Raw genomic sequence first — 11,982 nt, 5'->3', positions numbered from 1 at the left:
TAACGTTCTATGGGGTGGGGGCGGGGGTTGGAGAGAGGGAGAAAATGAAAAGAAATATAAAGAAGATTATGATGATAATAAAAACTAAAAAAAAAAAAAAAAAAAAAAGAAATAGACACTCTTGGGGCCAGCAGGCAGCATGGTAGTTAAGGACGCTGGACTTCCACATGCCTGACCATGGTTCAAGTCTCGGACCTGGTGACCTGCATTCTCTCTCTCTCTCTTACTCTATCACTCTCTGGTCAAATTAAGATAAATAAAGTTGATTCAAAGAAAAAAAGAAATAGACATTCTTTAGGGAAAAAAGACGACACTCTTCGGTATTTAGAAAAAGCTTTGCAATTTACTACTACTGTCTGGGAACGTATGCACGGAACCTGTGGGGAAGGCCCCACGCCCGCCCAGGACAGCGTGTTCTCTAAGAGCCGACTCGGGCCAGCGCCCACCTACCATTCTGGGCCTCAATGACAGCGGGCTCCACCTTGTCGAGGTCCTCCTTGACGCTCATCTGCTTGTCTGCAATGACTTCCTGCTGCTTGTGCAGCTGCTCCTGGATTTCCTGGCTCATGACCTGCAGTGGAAGGTGGCTCAGGTCCAGGGTGCGCGCTGGCCGAGGGGCGGGCGACGGCCGAGCCCACTTCACCCCACTAGCCCCCACGCCCTGCAGCCAGACCTGAGTGACTGGCGAGCGATGGCTGGCCCCCCTCAGCCCACCCGCTCAGCTAGACTGCCACCATCTCGCTAGAAGGCCCCGGCTCCCGGGACGGGCAGCGGCACCTTTTTCTTTTCGGCCTCCTGCTGGTCTTTCACCATCTTCTTCAGCTTGTCGTTGGCGGCTGCGTTCTTCACCTCCAGCTCTTGGCTCTTTATCCTCAAGTCACGACGCAGCTCTTCCACCTACGCACAGGCCACGTTGGGAAAAGTGATCCCGGAGCCCTCGCTCTAGCGCCCACCCCGGGTATGTAGCCCTCGCTCCAGGGCCCACCGAGTACACCGCCCTCGCTCCAGATCCCACCCTGGGTACATTTCCCTTGCTCCAGCGCCTGCCCTGGGTAGGCTGCCCTTGCTCCAGTGCCCGCCCTGGGTAAGCCAGCTGGCCGACCTGGTCGACAGTTTCTTTGATCTTGCGGAGCCCGACGTTCAGGTGCATCTGCTGCTCCTCCAGCTCGCTGCGCTTCTCATGGAACAGGTTGGCGTAGTGGTTGATGAAGTCCAGGTAGTGGCGAGGTGTGATGGCCATCGTCCTGCCCCCTCGCTTCGCTAGCCGAGCATTGGCCTTTCAGAAAACAGTGTGACTCCCTCACTGTCCAGGACACTGCGGTTTCCCCTCACTGTCCAGGACCCCAACCCTTCCGTTTTGTTAGAGCACAGGGTGACGTGGAGGAATGAACCCGGCCCTCGGGGTCGATGCTTGAGCTGGGTCTTAGTGCAGCCACCTACAAGCTCCCAGGAAGCCCGCGAGCCTCCAAGTCTCCTCCTCAAACGTCTCCCAGTGAGGACATGATAACCCAGCCCCAGGTGTGCACTTCCTGTGAACAGGGTCCATGACCTTTTCTTTTAAATGTGTCTGCAGGTACGTGCACTTGCTGGAGAGAGGCAGAGAGAAAGAGAAGGAAGCCAGGAAGCACCCCCACGGGGACTGCCACGCTGCAGTCCTCCTCCATTTCCTCCTGGGCTCGGGATCTCGAGCATGCACACGCAGGTGACCAGCGTGGTTTCAAACTACGCAGTCGGACATGTGAAACCCACGCCAGTCACCAGCCCAGACTGCGTTGCCACGTAAGCAGGTAAAGCCTGCTCTCCCTTCCATTACTTGTTTTCTCCGGTTTTTCCTGCTATACGGCGTGTGCACTCACTGGGGAAAGTGAGAGGAGGTGAGAAGTCACACTCCGGGGAGGATGGCCTTGCCACAAGCCCTTCTCCTCTCAGGATTCTGCCTACACATGCACATACACCCAGCGTGATTTTCCAGCCACCGGGTCTAGGACTAGAACTGCTCCATCAGCCACGTGGGATTCCAGCATTGTAACCACCATGCCACCTGCTGGCCCTCGTCGCTTATTCTTAAAGGACACCAAAATAATAAACCGCATGAGCACAAAAGGGGCAAGGCAGAGCAGGCTTCATGGGTGCCCTCACTCTGTCCCACCTTGGGGAGCACTGGGTACAGGGCTGACATGTGGCTCTTTGGGCAGATTGGATTGGACTGGAATCTTATAATAAGGATCGGGGGCCGGGGTCAGTCAACTGCGGCTGCAAGATCAACCCTGTGGCCCATGGGGCCTGTCCACGGCGTGGCCCTGAGTGTGCCAGAGACCCCTCTGCCTGCACGGCTTGTACACACGCTCCTCTGGGCCTTTCAGGAGAGGGCCAGGCGCGACCTGGAGGGAGGAGCAGGGCCTGCTCCCGCGGTACCAGCGAGAAGGGACAGACGAGGAGACGGCATTTGGCAGAGAACCACTGCAGCCCAGAGCTGGCTGTCTCCAGAACCACAGCCTGCTGCCGAGACACAAGACTGCCAGAGAGGCAGGAGACAGGAGAGTGCAGCACAGCCCCAAACGTGGAGCACCGAGAGCCAGTCTCACACCAACCCCGCCCACGGCAGGACGGCCGGCTGCATTTTCCATGGCTCTCCACTATGCGCCCACCTGGTGAAGGGTCTGATGGACGAACACACAGCTGTTCACGATGGCTTCCCGATGGGAGGGTGGCTGCGGCAGCTTGTCGTACACCACCGGCATGTAATCGGGCACGATGTAGTTGGGCTTCTCGAGGTCCATCTTACTCGTGAACTCTTTGCCAACTTGGTACAGTGCTTCCGTGGACCAGTCACCAAACCAGTTCAGCACACACCTGGAAAAGAGGCCCACGTTGCAAAGTGGCTATCCCGAGGGGCTCTGCCCTTGAAGGACACGACCTGACCCAGAGCAGAGTGGTGGGTGTGCACCTGTTGAAGAGCGCGGGTGATGTGGCCGCGCGGTCCTTGAGTCCCTCTGAGGAGGGGTTCATGGTGAACACGACGTGCAGGTTGCGGATGACCTGGCTGGTGAACCACTTGTAGAGCTCCTCGTGCGAGTCCAGCATCAGGCCCTCCTTCTGTGCCCCCTCCTTACACTGGGTCATCAGGGTGGCGTACTCGTCCCCTTCGAAGAGACCGGGCACCTGTGGGAACAAGTGCAGCACTGCGGCGTACTGGCCCTGAAAACGTGAGGCCACGTAGCGGTGCCAGGGCGCAGCGTGCCACCCAGTACCTCTCCGTTGGCCAGAAGGGTGTTCATCCGTTCCAGGAACCCAGAGTCTAACACGTTGGACTCGTCCATGATAAACGCGATCTTCTCATTCTTACAGCCGGAGCGTCGCAATACGGTGCGAAGGTCTTCATCAAAGTCTTCCCCCGTGTATTTCCGGTGGACCTACGAAAGCAGTGGGTGAGTTAGGCCCACTCTCCCCGCGTGGGCACTACGTTCAGATTTAAGAATCCACTGCCGGGATTTCAGAGCCACCGGCCAGACCCACCTTAATCTGATAGACACTCAAACCATTCATCCAGGCGACAAATCGTGACAGAGTGGTTTTTCCTGCTCCACTAACACCAATCAGAAGCAAGTGGCCTTGAGGCTGGCGGAATATTCTGAAACGTTATGAGAACTGATCAATTTGAAGGCTTCTCACACTCAAGCCCTATACTTTCTAAAAGTTGCACACTTATTTTAACTTGACTATTTTAAACATTTGTTGAGTAACTGCTATTTGCCAGGGCCAGTGGGGACACTAAGACCGACAGGATATGGTGCTGTCCTCCAGACTCGGGTGACATGAGGGAGACAAAACCACTTCTAGCGGGAAGTTGGGAGGACTATGACTATGGTAGGGCTACAGGGTGAGGTGGACACAGGGTGTAGTCCTGCTGAGGAAAAGGTCTAGGATAGTTACAGGGGCTCAGAAGGAAAGGGGGGAGGGCAGCTGGGCCTGGTGACCCCCGTGAGTCAATGGTAGGCGGAGGGGTGTGCCTGTCCAGTGAGAGCTCCACCTGTCGATCCTGAGCACGTGGTCCAGCACTTCATTAAACAGGACGAGGGGCACATCCAGTTCTTCTTCATAGAAGACCTTCAGCCTAGCTTTCACATAATCTCTTAGCTCTTCCTGGTCTACTGGAATATAATCCTATAGAAAAACAGCGATGCCCAAATTACTTAGAAGAAATCATCTTAGTAATCTGACTGAAGTGAACCGTGTCGTGACACACTGTAAGGAAACTGTTGAACAACAGAACACGTTTACAACATAGCACAAAAAATGTGAGTTAACCAGAAGTGGATCTAAGAAAATTGAAAACCTTCTCAGAGAAAATGAAATTTCACTGAAAAACAAGGACAATTTAAATACATGAAGAGATATACCATGATCATGGAGAGAAAAAGGCACTACAGTAAAAATGTCAGCAGGTGGCGTAATGGTTGCATAGCTAGACTCCCATGCAGTTGACTGCAGTTCGAGTCCTGGACCTGGTGGCTTCAGACTCAGGCTGGGTGAATGTGTGTGGGTGTCAAGAATCCCAGGAGGAGAATGGAGGAGAGGAGATTGCAGCATGGCCATCCCCTTGGGGGGATGATTTCTTTCTTTCAGTCTCTCTGTCCCTCTGTTTCTCCAGCAAGCACAAGCGCCTATAGAAAAAAACTCTCAAAAAACAGAACAAATCAAAACAAAATACAAAACAAAAACAGAGTCGAAACATTGGATATTCATAGGGAAAAACCTGAGAACAGACCTATTGCTCAAACTCAATTAGAGTTGGATTACAGACTTAAATGATAAATCCTTAACAATGTTTTTTTTTAGAGGTTTTTGTTATAGGGCACGTGCACTCGCCAGACAGACAGAGAGAGAGAGAGAGAAAGCGAGAAATCAACCCCCAAGGGGGATGGCCACGCCACAATCCCTTCTCCTCCATTCTCCTCTTGGGATCTTGGGCATGCACGCACACGCGCCCGGCATGAGTTTTAAGCCACCGGGTCCAGGATGCGAACCGCAGTCGACTACGTGGGAGTCCAGCGACATAGCCATTACGCTAACTGCTGGTCCCAACAATGTTTATTGATAGGCTTTTGCCTTAGCACATGTGCGCTCGTGGAGGGTGGGGGTGGGGAAACAGACAGTAAGAGGGAAAGTGAGAATCACCTTCTAGGGGAGACGGCCACACTGCAGTCCCTTCTCCGATCTCCTCCTGGGATCTTGGGTGTGCATGCACATATGCCCAATGTGAGTTTAAAGCCACTGGATCAGGGAGTCAAACTGCAGTTAGTCCAGTGAGAGTCCAGCGGCATAACCACTATGCCATCTGCTGGCCCTGAATTTTTTTTTTTTTTAAAGAATTGTTTTATTTAAATTTATTTAAATTTGACCAGAGAGAGAGAGAGAGAGAGAGAGAGAGAGAAAGAAAATGAGAAAGCAAGTCACCAGGTCTGGGACTCAAACCGTGTTTGGCCACGTGGGAGTCCAGTGTCCTTAACCACTATACCACCTACAGGCCCCAAGAATATTTATTCCTTTTTTTTTTTTGGAGAGGTTTTTGCTATAGGGCGCGAGCGCTTGCCAGAGAGACAGAAAGCGAGAAATCAGCCCCCAGGGGGATGGTCACGCTGCAATCCCTTCTCCTCCATTCTCCTCTCGGGATCTTGGGCATGCACGCACACGTGCACGGTGTGAGTTTAAGCCACTGAGTTCAGGACTCGAACCGCGGTCGACTACGTGGGAGTCCAGCGACATAGCCATTACACTAACTGCTGGCCCCAAGAATATTTATTCTAAAAAAGACCCTTAAACAGAGTGAAAAGGCAAGCCACGGGGAGGCGTTTCCCATGAATGAAGGATGGAGGCTGGTGCTTGAACATGTGGAAGGCGTGCCACCCTGAACAAACTGAGGTGCTAATTCCAGCTTCTGTCAGGCCCCCTGCCTGGCATGACGTTCCTGACATGAGGAACCTGTTCGATCCCCAGTGCCAGGGTCATCCCTATCAGAGAGCTCTCTGCAGGCTGAGTTGCTCCCCATTTCCGAGTGTGAGCTCCTTGAAGGAGGCTCCTTCTCGCCTGTATCTCCAGCGTTGGCTGGGAAAGACGCCAACAGGAGCTATCACTTAGGTAACGCCTTGGCTCTTCCAGAGAGGACAACACACAGCTGTCCGGAAACACCCGCTGTGTGTAGCCCAAGTGTGTGAAGGCCACGTCGGTGCCTTCATGACTGCTGGCCTCAGTGATGGTGCACAGCACACGTGAGGTGGTGACTGCTCTCGCTGCGGTGTTCTGAGGTGACACCTCCCCGCTGGAAACCCCCGCTCTCGTGTGACCATGCCACGTGGGTACGGAACAGGACAGCTGGCTGTTCTCCCGTGGGGTCTCCCGCCCTCGCTCATCGCGGGCGGTGTGTGCCCGTGTGCTGCCGCTGTAGCCATGTCATCACCGCGCACTTCAGGACACATTCGTGGTCAGAGGATGATCCCAGCCGAGGAGGAGCAGGGGCACTGGTGCTGCGGGGCAGGTTACCTTGGACAGCCAGTTGCTGTACAGGATGGGCCGGCTCATGGCTCTCTCCTTGTCTATGTTAGGGAAGTGCTTCAGCGCGACCATGTCGATGTTCTCATCTGTCCACCGCCGCTCCTCGTCCTCCACGAGTCTGTGGGAGAAGACATCACGTGTCAGGGCACCGTGGGCGACTTGGAGTCTCCATCATGTTTCTTCACCACCAACAGAAGAACCTAAGAATCTGAGCCCAGAACGGCTACACACCTGAAACGTTCACAACGGGGCTGGCTGTCTGGGCTAGCGGTTAAGGGAGTTGGGTACTACCTGGTCAACTGCAAGTTCAAGTCCCAGCCCTGGAAGCTTGAAAAGCACACAGCGATGTGTGCATGTGTGCCCCAAACATGACAGGATGGAGAATGGAGAAGGGATTGTGAGGCAGTCGTGCCCCATTAGGGAGCGTTTGCTTTCTCTCTGGCAAACGCACATACCTTTTGGCAATTAAAACCCTTTCAACTACAGTGCTATGACGTTAAGAAAAGCTCTTCCTGGGACCAGCAGTTGGTGTAATGGCTATGTTGCTGGACTCACATGCTATGGACCGCAGTTCGATTCCCAGACCCGATGACTTTAAACTCATGCTGGGCATGTGTGTGTACATGCCTAAGATCCCAAGAGGAGAATGTAGGAGAAGGGATTGTGGCATGGCCATTCCCCTTGGGGGTGATTTCTCGCTTTCTGTCTTTCTGGCAAGCACTATAGCCAAAACCTCTTGGGGGGGAAAAAAAAAAAGCTCTTAAACTGTTTAATTAGACTGATTTAAGATATGAAAATAGGGGCCAGCAGGTAGTGTGGTGGTTAAGGGTGCCAGACTCTCACACAGCCCACCCTAGTTTTGAGTCCTGGACCTAGTGGCTTGTGCATGCTCTCTTTCTCTCTCTCTATCCCTCTCTGGTCAAATTACAAAATAAATAAAAATGAATAAATGAATAAAGTTTAAAAATATAATTTAAATAAAATAATTCTTTAAAAAAAGTGAAAATATAATTCTGGTTTCTGGGCCTGTTTCAAGCATTACAGGGGCATCAAGGGGCCAGACAAAGAACCGCCACGTGCAGCCTGGAGGTGCAAGGCTCCTAAGGAAAACGGCAGGCGCAGGTGGGGCCAGCTGTCCTGATGTGAGGGCCCGGGAGAAGCCGGGGGCAGGTGAAGGTGCAGGCCCCCAGGTGGAGGGCGGGTAGGGGCACCACACAGTCACGGAAGCCGTCTGAATGAGCAGGCATAGCGGCTACCGCTCCATTAGAGGGAACCACGTTTTCTCTCTGGTACTAGAGCAAACCTGGGAAAACGGTGTTGCGGCTCATTTATTTATCTATTATTTGTTGTACCTTAAAAGTCACCAGGTCTAGGATTCGCACTGTGGTCAAGCATGTCGAATCCAGTGCCTTAACCACCATGCCACCTGCTGGCTCCTACCAACTACACACAGGCGACCAGGAGAGCCAGAGGGGCTTGTCCCGCGGAACCAGGCCCTGTGTGGACTGGCATCTCGGGAAACATCACACCTGCCTGGGAGCTGGGGACCTGCTCTGCCCGCCTGTGGCCTCTTCCCTGCTGAGTAACCTGGCACGGGCAGCGCCGTTCCTGGGACCTCACGTGGCGGTACTCAGTGAGCCAGTTAGGGGTCATTCCTGGGAAGTTTAGAGAACACACACAAATTAACTTGCTCTCATGCTGTCCATATCGTCACTCTCCTAACATGAGCCCAGAAAAATGGAGGACTGTGATACTAAACTATATGAAATTAAAATCTACAACCAGGGGACCAACAGGTGGCGTAGTGGTTACGTGGGTGGACTCCTATGTAGTTGACCGTGGTTCGAGTCCTGGACCTGGCGGCTTAAAACTCGGGCCGGGAGCATGTGCATGTGTGTTCGAGATCCCGGGAGAAGAATGGAGAAGGATTGCAGCAAGGCAACCTCCCTGGGGGTGATTTCTTGCTCTCCGTCTCCCTGGTGAGCAAACATGCCTTATAGCAAAAATCTCTCTTTAGGGAAAAAAAAGACCAGCAGATGGTGTAATGGCTATGTTGTTGAACTCCCACACAGTTGACCACGACCACGGTTTGAGTTCCAGGCCCGGCGACCTAAGACTCATGTCAGGCGTGTGGCATGTGTGCCCAAGATCTCAAGAGGAGTCTGGAGGAGAAGGGGTGTGGCGGCCCCACCTGAGAGTGATCTCTCACTTTCTCTCTCTCTGGCAAGCACACGTGCCCTGTAGCAAAAATCTCTCTAGAAACAAACAAAAGCTACAACCAGACAGGATCTGCAAAATTCAATACCTTACTATAAGATAAAGACCGTAAAAAGTATGGAGAGAGTGAGAAAGAGCTCCTGTCTAAAAAGGTCAGTAATTTTTGTAGTTCCTCGAAAGATGAAAAAAAGCCTCAACTTTTTTTTTTCCTTTCTTTTTTTGGAGAGGTTTTCGCTATAGGGCGCGTGTGCTCGCCAGACAGAGAGAGAGAGAGAGATAGAAAGTGAGAAATCCCCCCCCCACGCCACAATCCCTTCTCCTCCATTCTCCTCTCAGGATCATGGGCACGCATGCACATGCGCCCGGCGTGAGTTCTAAGCCACCGGGTCCTGGACGCGAACCGCGGTCGACTACGTGGGAGTCCAGCGACATAGCCATTACGTTAACTGCTGGTTCCCAAAGCCTCAACTTTTTACCTGAGACTCACAATGCAAACCACAGACCCTCCAGAAACGATGGTCACTCAGCCATCGGCAAGTCTTTCCCTTCAGGGTGTAACTGGAAAACCCCAAACTCACAAGGGAAGCCTTGACACAGATGGCCAACAGGCCAGAGAGAAAACCGACATCCCAGAGCTACGGCTACAATCCCGACCAGAGTACGGACGCAGCGCGCCGAGGGAGTGCTGGGTACAGGAACTGCACGCAGTCGTGGTGGACAGCGACTCAACGCGCCAGGGAACTACGCGCTTCGATAAAGTCACCACAGGCGGCTAGCATGTGGGGTGCACTTGGCAGCTAGAGGCCCAGGTCACACGGCCACCGGCTCACTGTGACCTGGCACACTGGAGGGCTGTGACCCCGTGAGGGTGGGAGGCTGCCTCCCTGCCTCTGCTCCTTCCCCACGAGCACAGCCTAGCTGGACGTGGGTGGCCGCGCTGCACGTCTCTCTCAGAGCTGCAGGCATGGCCGCAGGGGAGCGGTACGGACAGGGTCCACGGCACGCCTTCCCTACCTGTCCTGGAAGAGACGGAGAGCTTCGTGCGCCCAGATCCGGATGAGGCCTTCGACAGGCAGAGTCTCCAGAGGTCTCAGAGCTTCGAAGATCCCCCTCACCCACCTGGTCATCTCGCGGGGGGAGTAGATGTAGTGAGGCTGTGTGTCCTGAGTGAACCTCTCCTGCGGGGCGAGAGACGGCAGCTTGTGCAAACGTCTTGAGACACGCGAAAGGAGTCAAAAGGTAAAATGCTCCCAGAGGGTCCTTGCATCGCAGTCCATGACGGATCAGCAAGAATGTCGGAGCAGCTGCACGACTGTCTGGATTAAAGTCAGGTCTGCACTCTTCACTTACAGAGTAAATTAAAGTTCACATGTTTACAACAGCAAAGCTACTAAAAAATCTCTAAAATATTTAAAAACAAATTGAATACTGGGGAGAATATTTGCAATGTATGATGGGAAACTCAGGGCAGGCTGGACGCAGCAGGTGTTCTCTGTCACTAGTCCCGTCAGGGAAGCACTTCTGTCAAACGGACAACAGTCTGCCCCTCTGCCAAAGCGCTGAAGAGGCTAGGGAATGAGGGTTTGCTGGTGGGTTGGGCTGCTCCCGTTCCCAGAGCCATTTGGGAAATACACAGTTGTACACATGGCACGAGAATAATGCCAGACGCAAACATGCAGCTAAACCTGCAGGTTTTCCTTTCAGAAACTGCCCTGCACGGTCCATGTTCATAACGTGTACAGGACACAGAGCAGAAACACACATGGAAACATGGGCAGTTGCATTGCCTGGTAGGATTGTGATGACAGCTAGAAAGGAGCTGTGAAAAGAGCCCAGTCTCTTGTTTGTGAGCATGCGAGTACATGTGTGCTGGGGCAGGGGTGTTTTTCCAGAGGGTCTCACTGTGTTGCAATCCCCCTGCTCTGGCCTCCCGAGGGGCCGGGAGTGAGCGTGTGCCACTGCAACCAGCTTCCTCAGAGCAGGCTGGTAACCCTCCTGGGCTGCCCGGGTGGCCTCGGCTGGCCGAGTGGCATCTCGCTAGTGTGAGCCACCTCAGCACCCCCGTCTTCGCAGAGCACGCCAATTGCTAGTGGAGCGCAGGGCTGTGTACCTGGGACATGGTGTAGAACTCCACCATGGCGGCAGTGAGGGGCTCCGCGTACGTCCGCAGGGACGGGATGAGCCGCAGCATGGCCCGGTTGAAGGTGCCGTAAATCTGTGTGAGGGAGGCAGGTCCCGGGTAGTCCACGTACACGACAGGAACGTGACGCAAGAACCTGTGTGGACACAGCGTGGCTCAGCACCTTCCCGACGCCAGCAGGGCCAGGGCTGCAGAGAGCCCGTCCCAGGCGGGACCAAGACTGCTCCCTGACCCGCCCACACAGGCTGGTGTGGACGGCTCCTGCTCTCATGCACCGGTGCTCAGGCCGGGGTCTGGCACCCGACAGTGAGTGCAGAAAGCTCGCCCAAGGCCCAAGCAGAGATGGGAAAGTGACTCAGCCTTACCTGAGCCTCAGCCTGGCCCCCCGGGGGCTCTGGGCACGCTACTGCTACTCAAGAAGCCCGTGCTCTTACTTTGAACACACTTCCCCAGTAGCACGCACTGTGTGGGCCAGGAGTCCCACGGTGGGCGGGGCTGGGTCCCCCTCACCAGTTAAAACAGACTTTTCTGTATAATGTTTACACTAATCCTGACTGTCGTGTGTGAAGCTGCAGAAGTCTTTACCTGTGGGAGAGGGGCTTCCTTCCAGGATCAGTGGGTGGATTACAAGCCCCGACAAACTGGATCCTCTCCAGCTTCACCCACGTCTGATCAGAGGTCCGGTAGAAGCCTCCATGCTCCACCATCTGCAAGACACAGGCGTGTAACACAACAGGAGCAAAACGCGCACACGGACCGTGGGGAGGGGCCTCGTGGACACCGACAGACCTGTCTGATGAAGGAGATGACCCTCTGGGTCCCGTACTTGTCCATGTCTGGCAGGTTGATTTCGTCACAGAACAGCACCAGCCACTTCCCGAGCTGCACGGGCGCCAGGACGACCCCGTTGGGGGTGCGCCTGTACTCACAGTAGTGGTCGAAGGTCTTCAGGAGCAGCTCCGGGGTGGTGGCGCTCGAGAAGTTGAGGCCCACGACCTTCGGGGAGGATGGGAAGGCAGCTGTGACCAACCCTGCCACATAGCCCCGATGGCAAGGCTGGCGGGCCCCGCCCG

The 11,982-nt window shown here is 54.3% G+C and overlaps 1 protein-coding gene across 1 annotated transcript in view; it reads right to left on the bottom strand.

Annotated features, from left to right (window-relative positions):
• The window catches only part of DYNC1H1 (dynein cytoplasmic 1 heavy chain 1), a gene marked incomplete at its 5' end in the record, with an annotated part of 74,994 nt that overhangs the window by 23,041 nt on the left and 39,971 nt on the right, over positions 1 to 11,982 (bottom strand). The window contains 13 exons of the mRNA XM_014592190.1: positions 451 to 571; positions 778 to 897; positions 1,103 to 1,276; positions 2,649 to 2,853; positions 2,948 to 3,162; positions 3,252 to 3,413; positions 3,517 to 3,631; positions 4,031 to 4,164; positions 6,541 to 6,670; positions 9,784 to 9,947; positions 10,880 to 11,045; positions 11,495 to 11,616; positions 11,699 to 11,965. Of these exons, the coding sequence (XP_014447676.1) occupies positions 451 to 571; positions 778 to 897; positions 1,103 to 1,276; positions 2,649 to 2,853; positions 2,948 to 3,162; positions 3,252 to 3,413; positions 3,517 to 3,631; positions 4,031 to 4,164; positions 6,541 to 6,670; positions 9,784 to 9,947; positions 10,880 to 11,045; positions 11,495 to 11,616; positions 11,699 to 11,965 (2,095 nt within the window). The remainder of the gene's footprint in view (positions 1 to 450; positions 572 to 777; positions 898 to 1,102; positions 1,277 to 2,648; positions 2,854 to 2,947; positions 3,163 to 3,251; positions 3,414 to 3,516; positions 3,632 to 4,030; positions 4,165 to 6,540; positions 6,671 to 9,783; positions 9,948 to 10,879; positions 11,046 to 11,494; positions 11,617 to 11,698; positions 11,966 to 11,982) is intronic.

The sequence above is a fragment of the Tupaia chinensis genome, unplaced genomic scaffold, assembly GCF_000334495.1.
Source record: "Tupaia chinensis unplaced genomic scaffold, TupChi_1.0 Scaffold000671_1, whole genome shotgun sequence".
Classification (NCBI taxonomy): domain Eukaryota; kingdom Metazoa; phylum Chordata; class Mammalia; order Scandentia; family Tupaiidae; genus Tupaia; species Tupaia belangeri.
The sequence above is the reverse complement of the archived record's forward strand: the minus strand, read 5'-3'. Positions and strand labels throughout refer to the sequence as shown.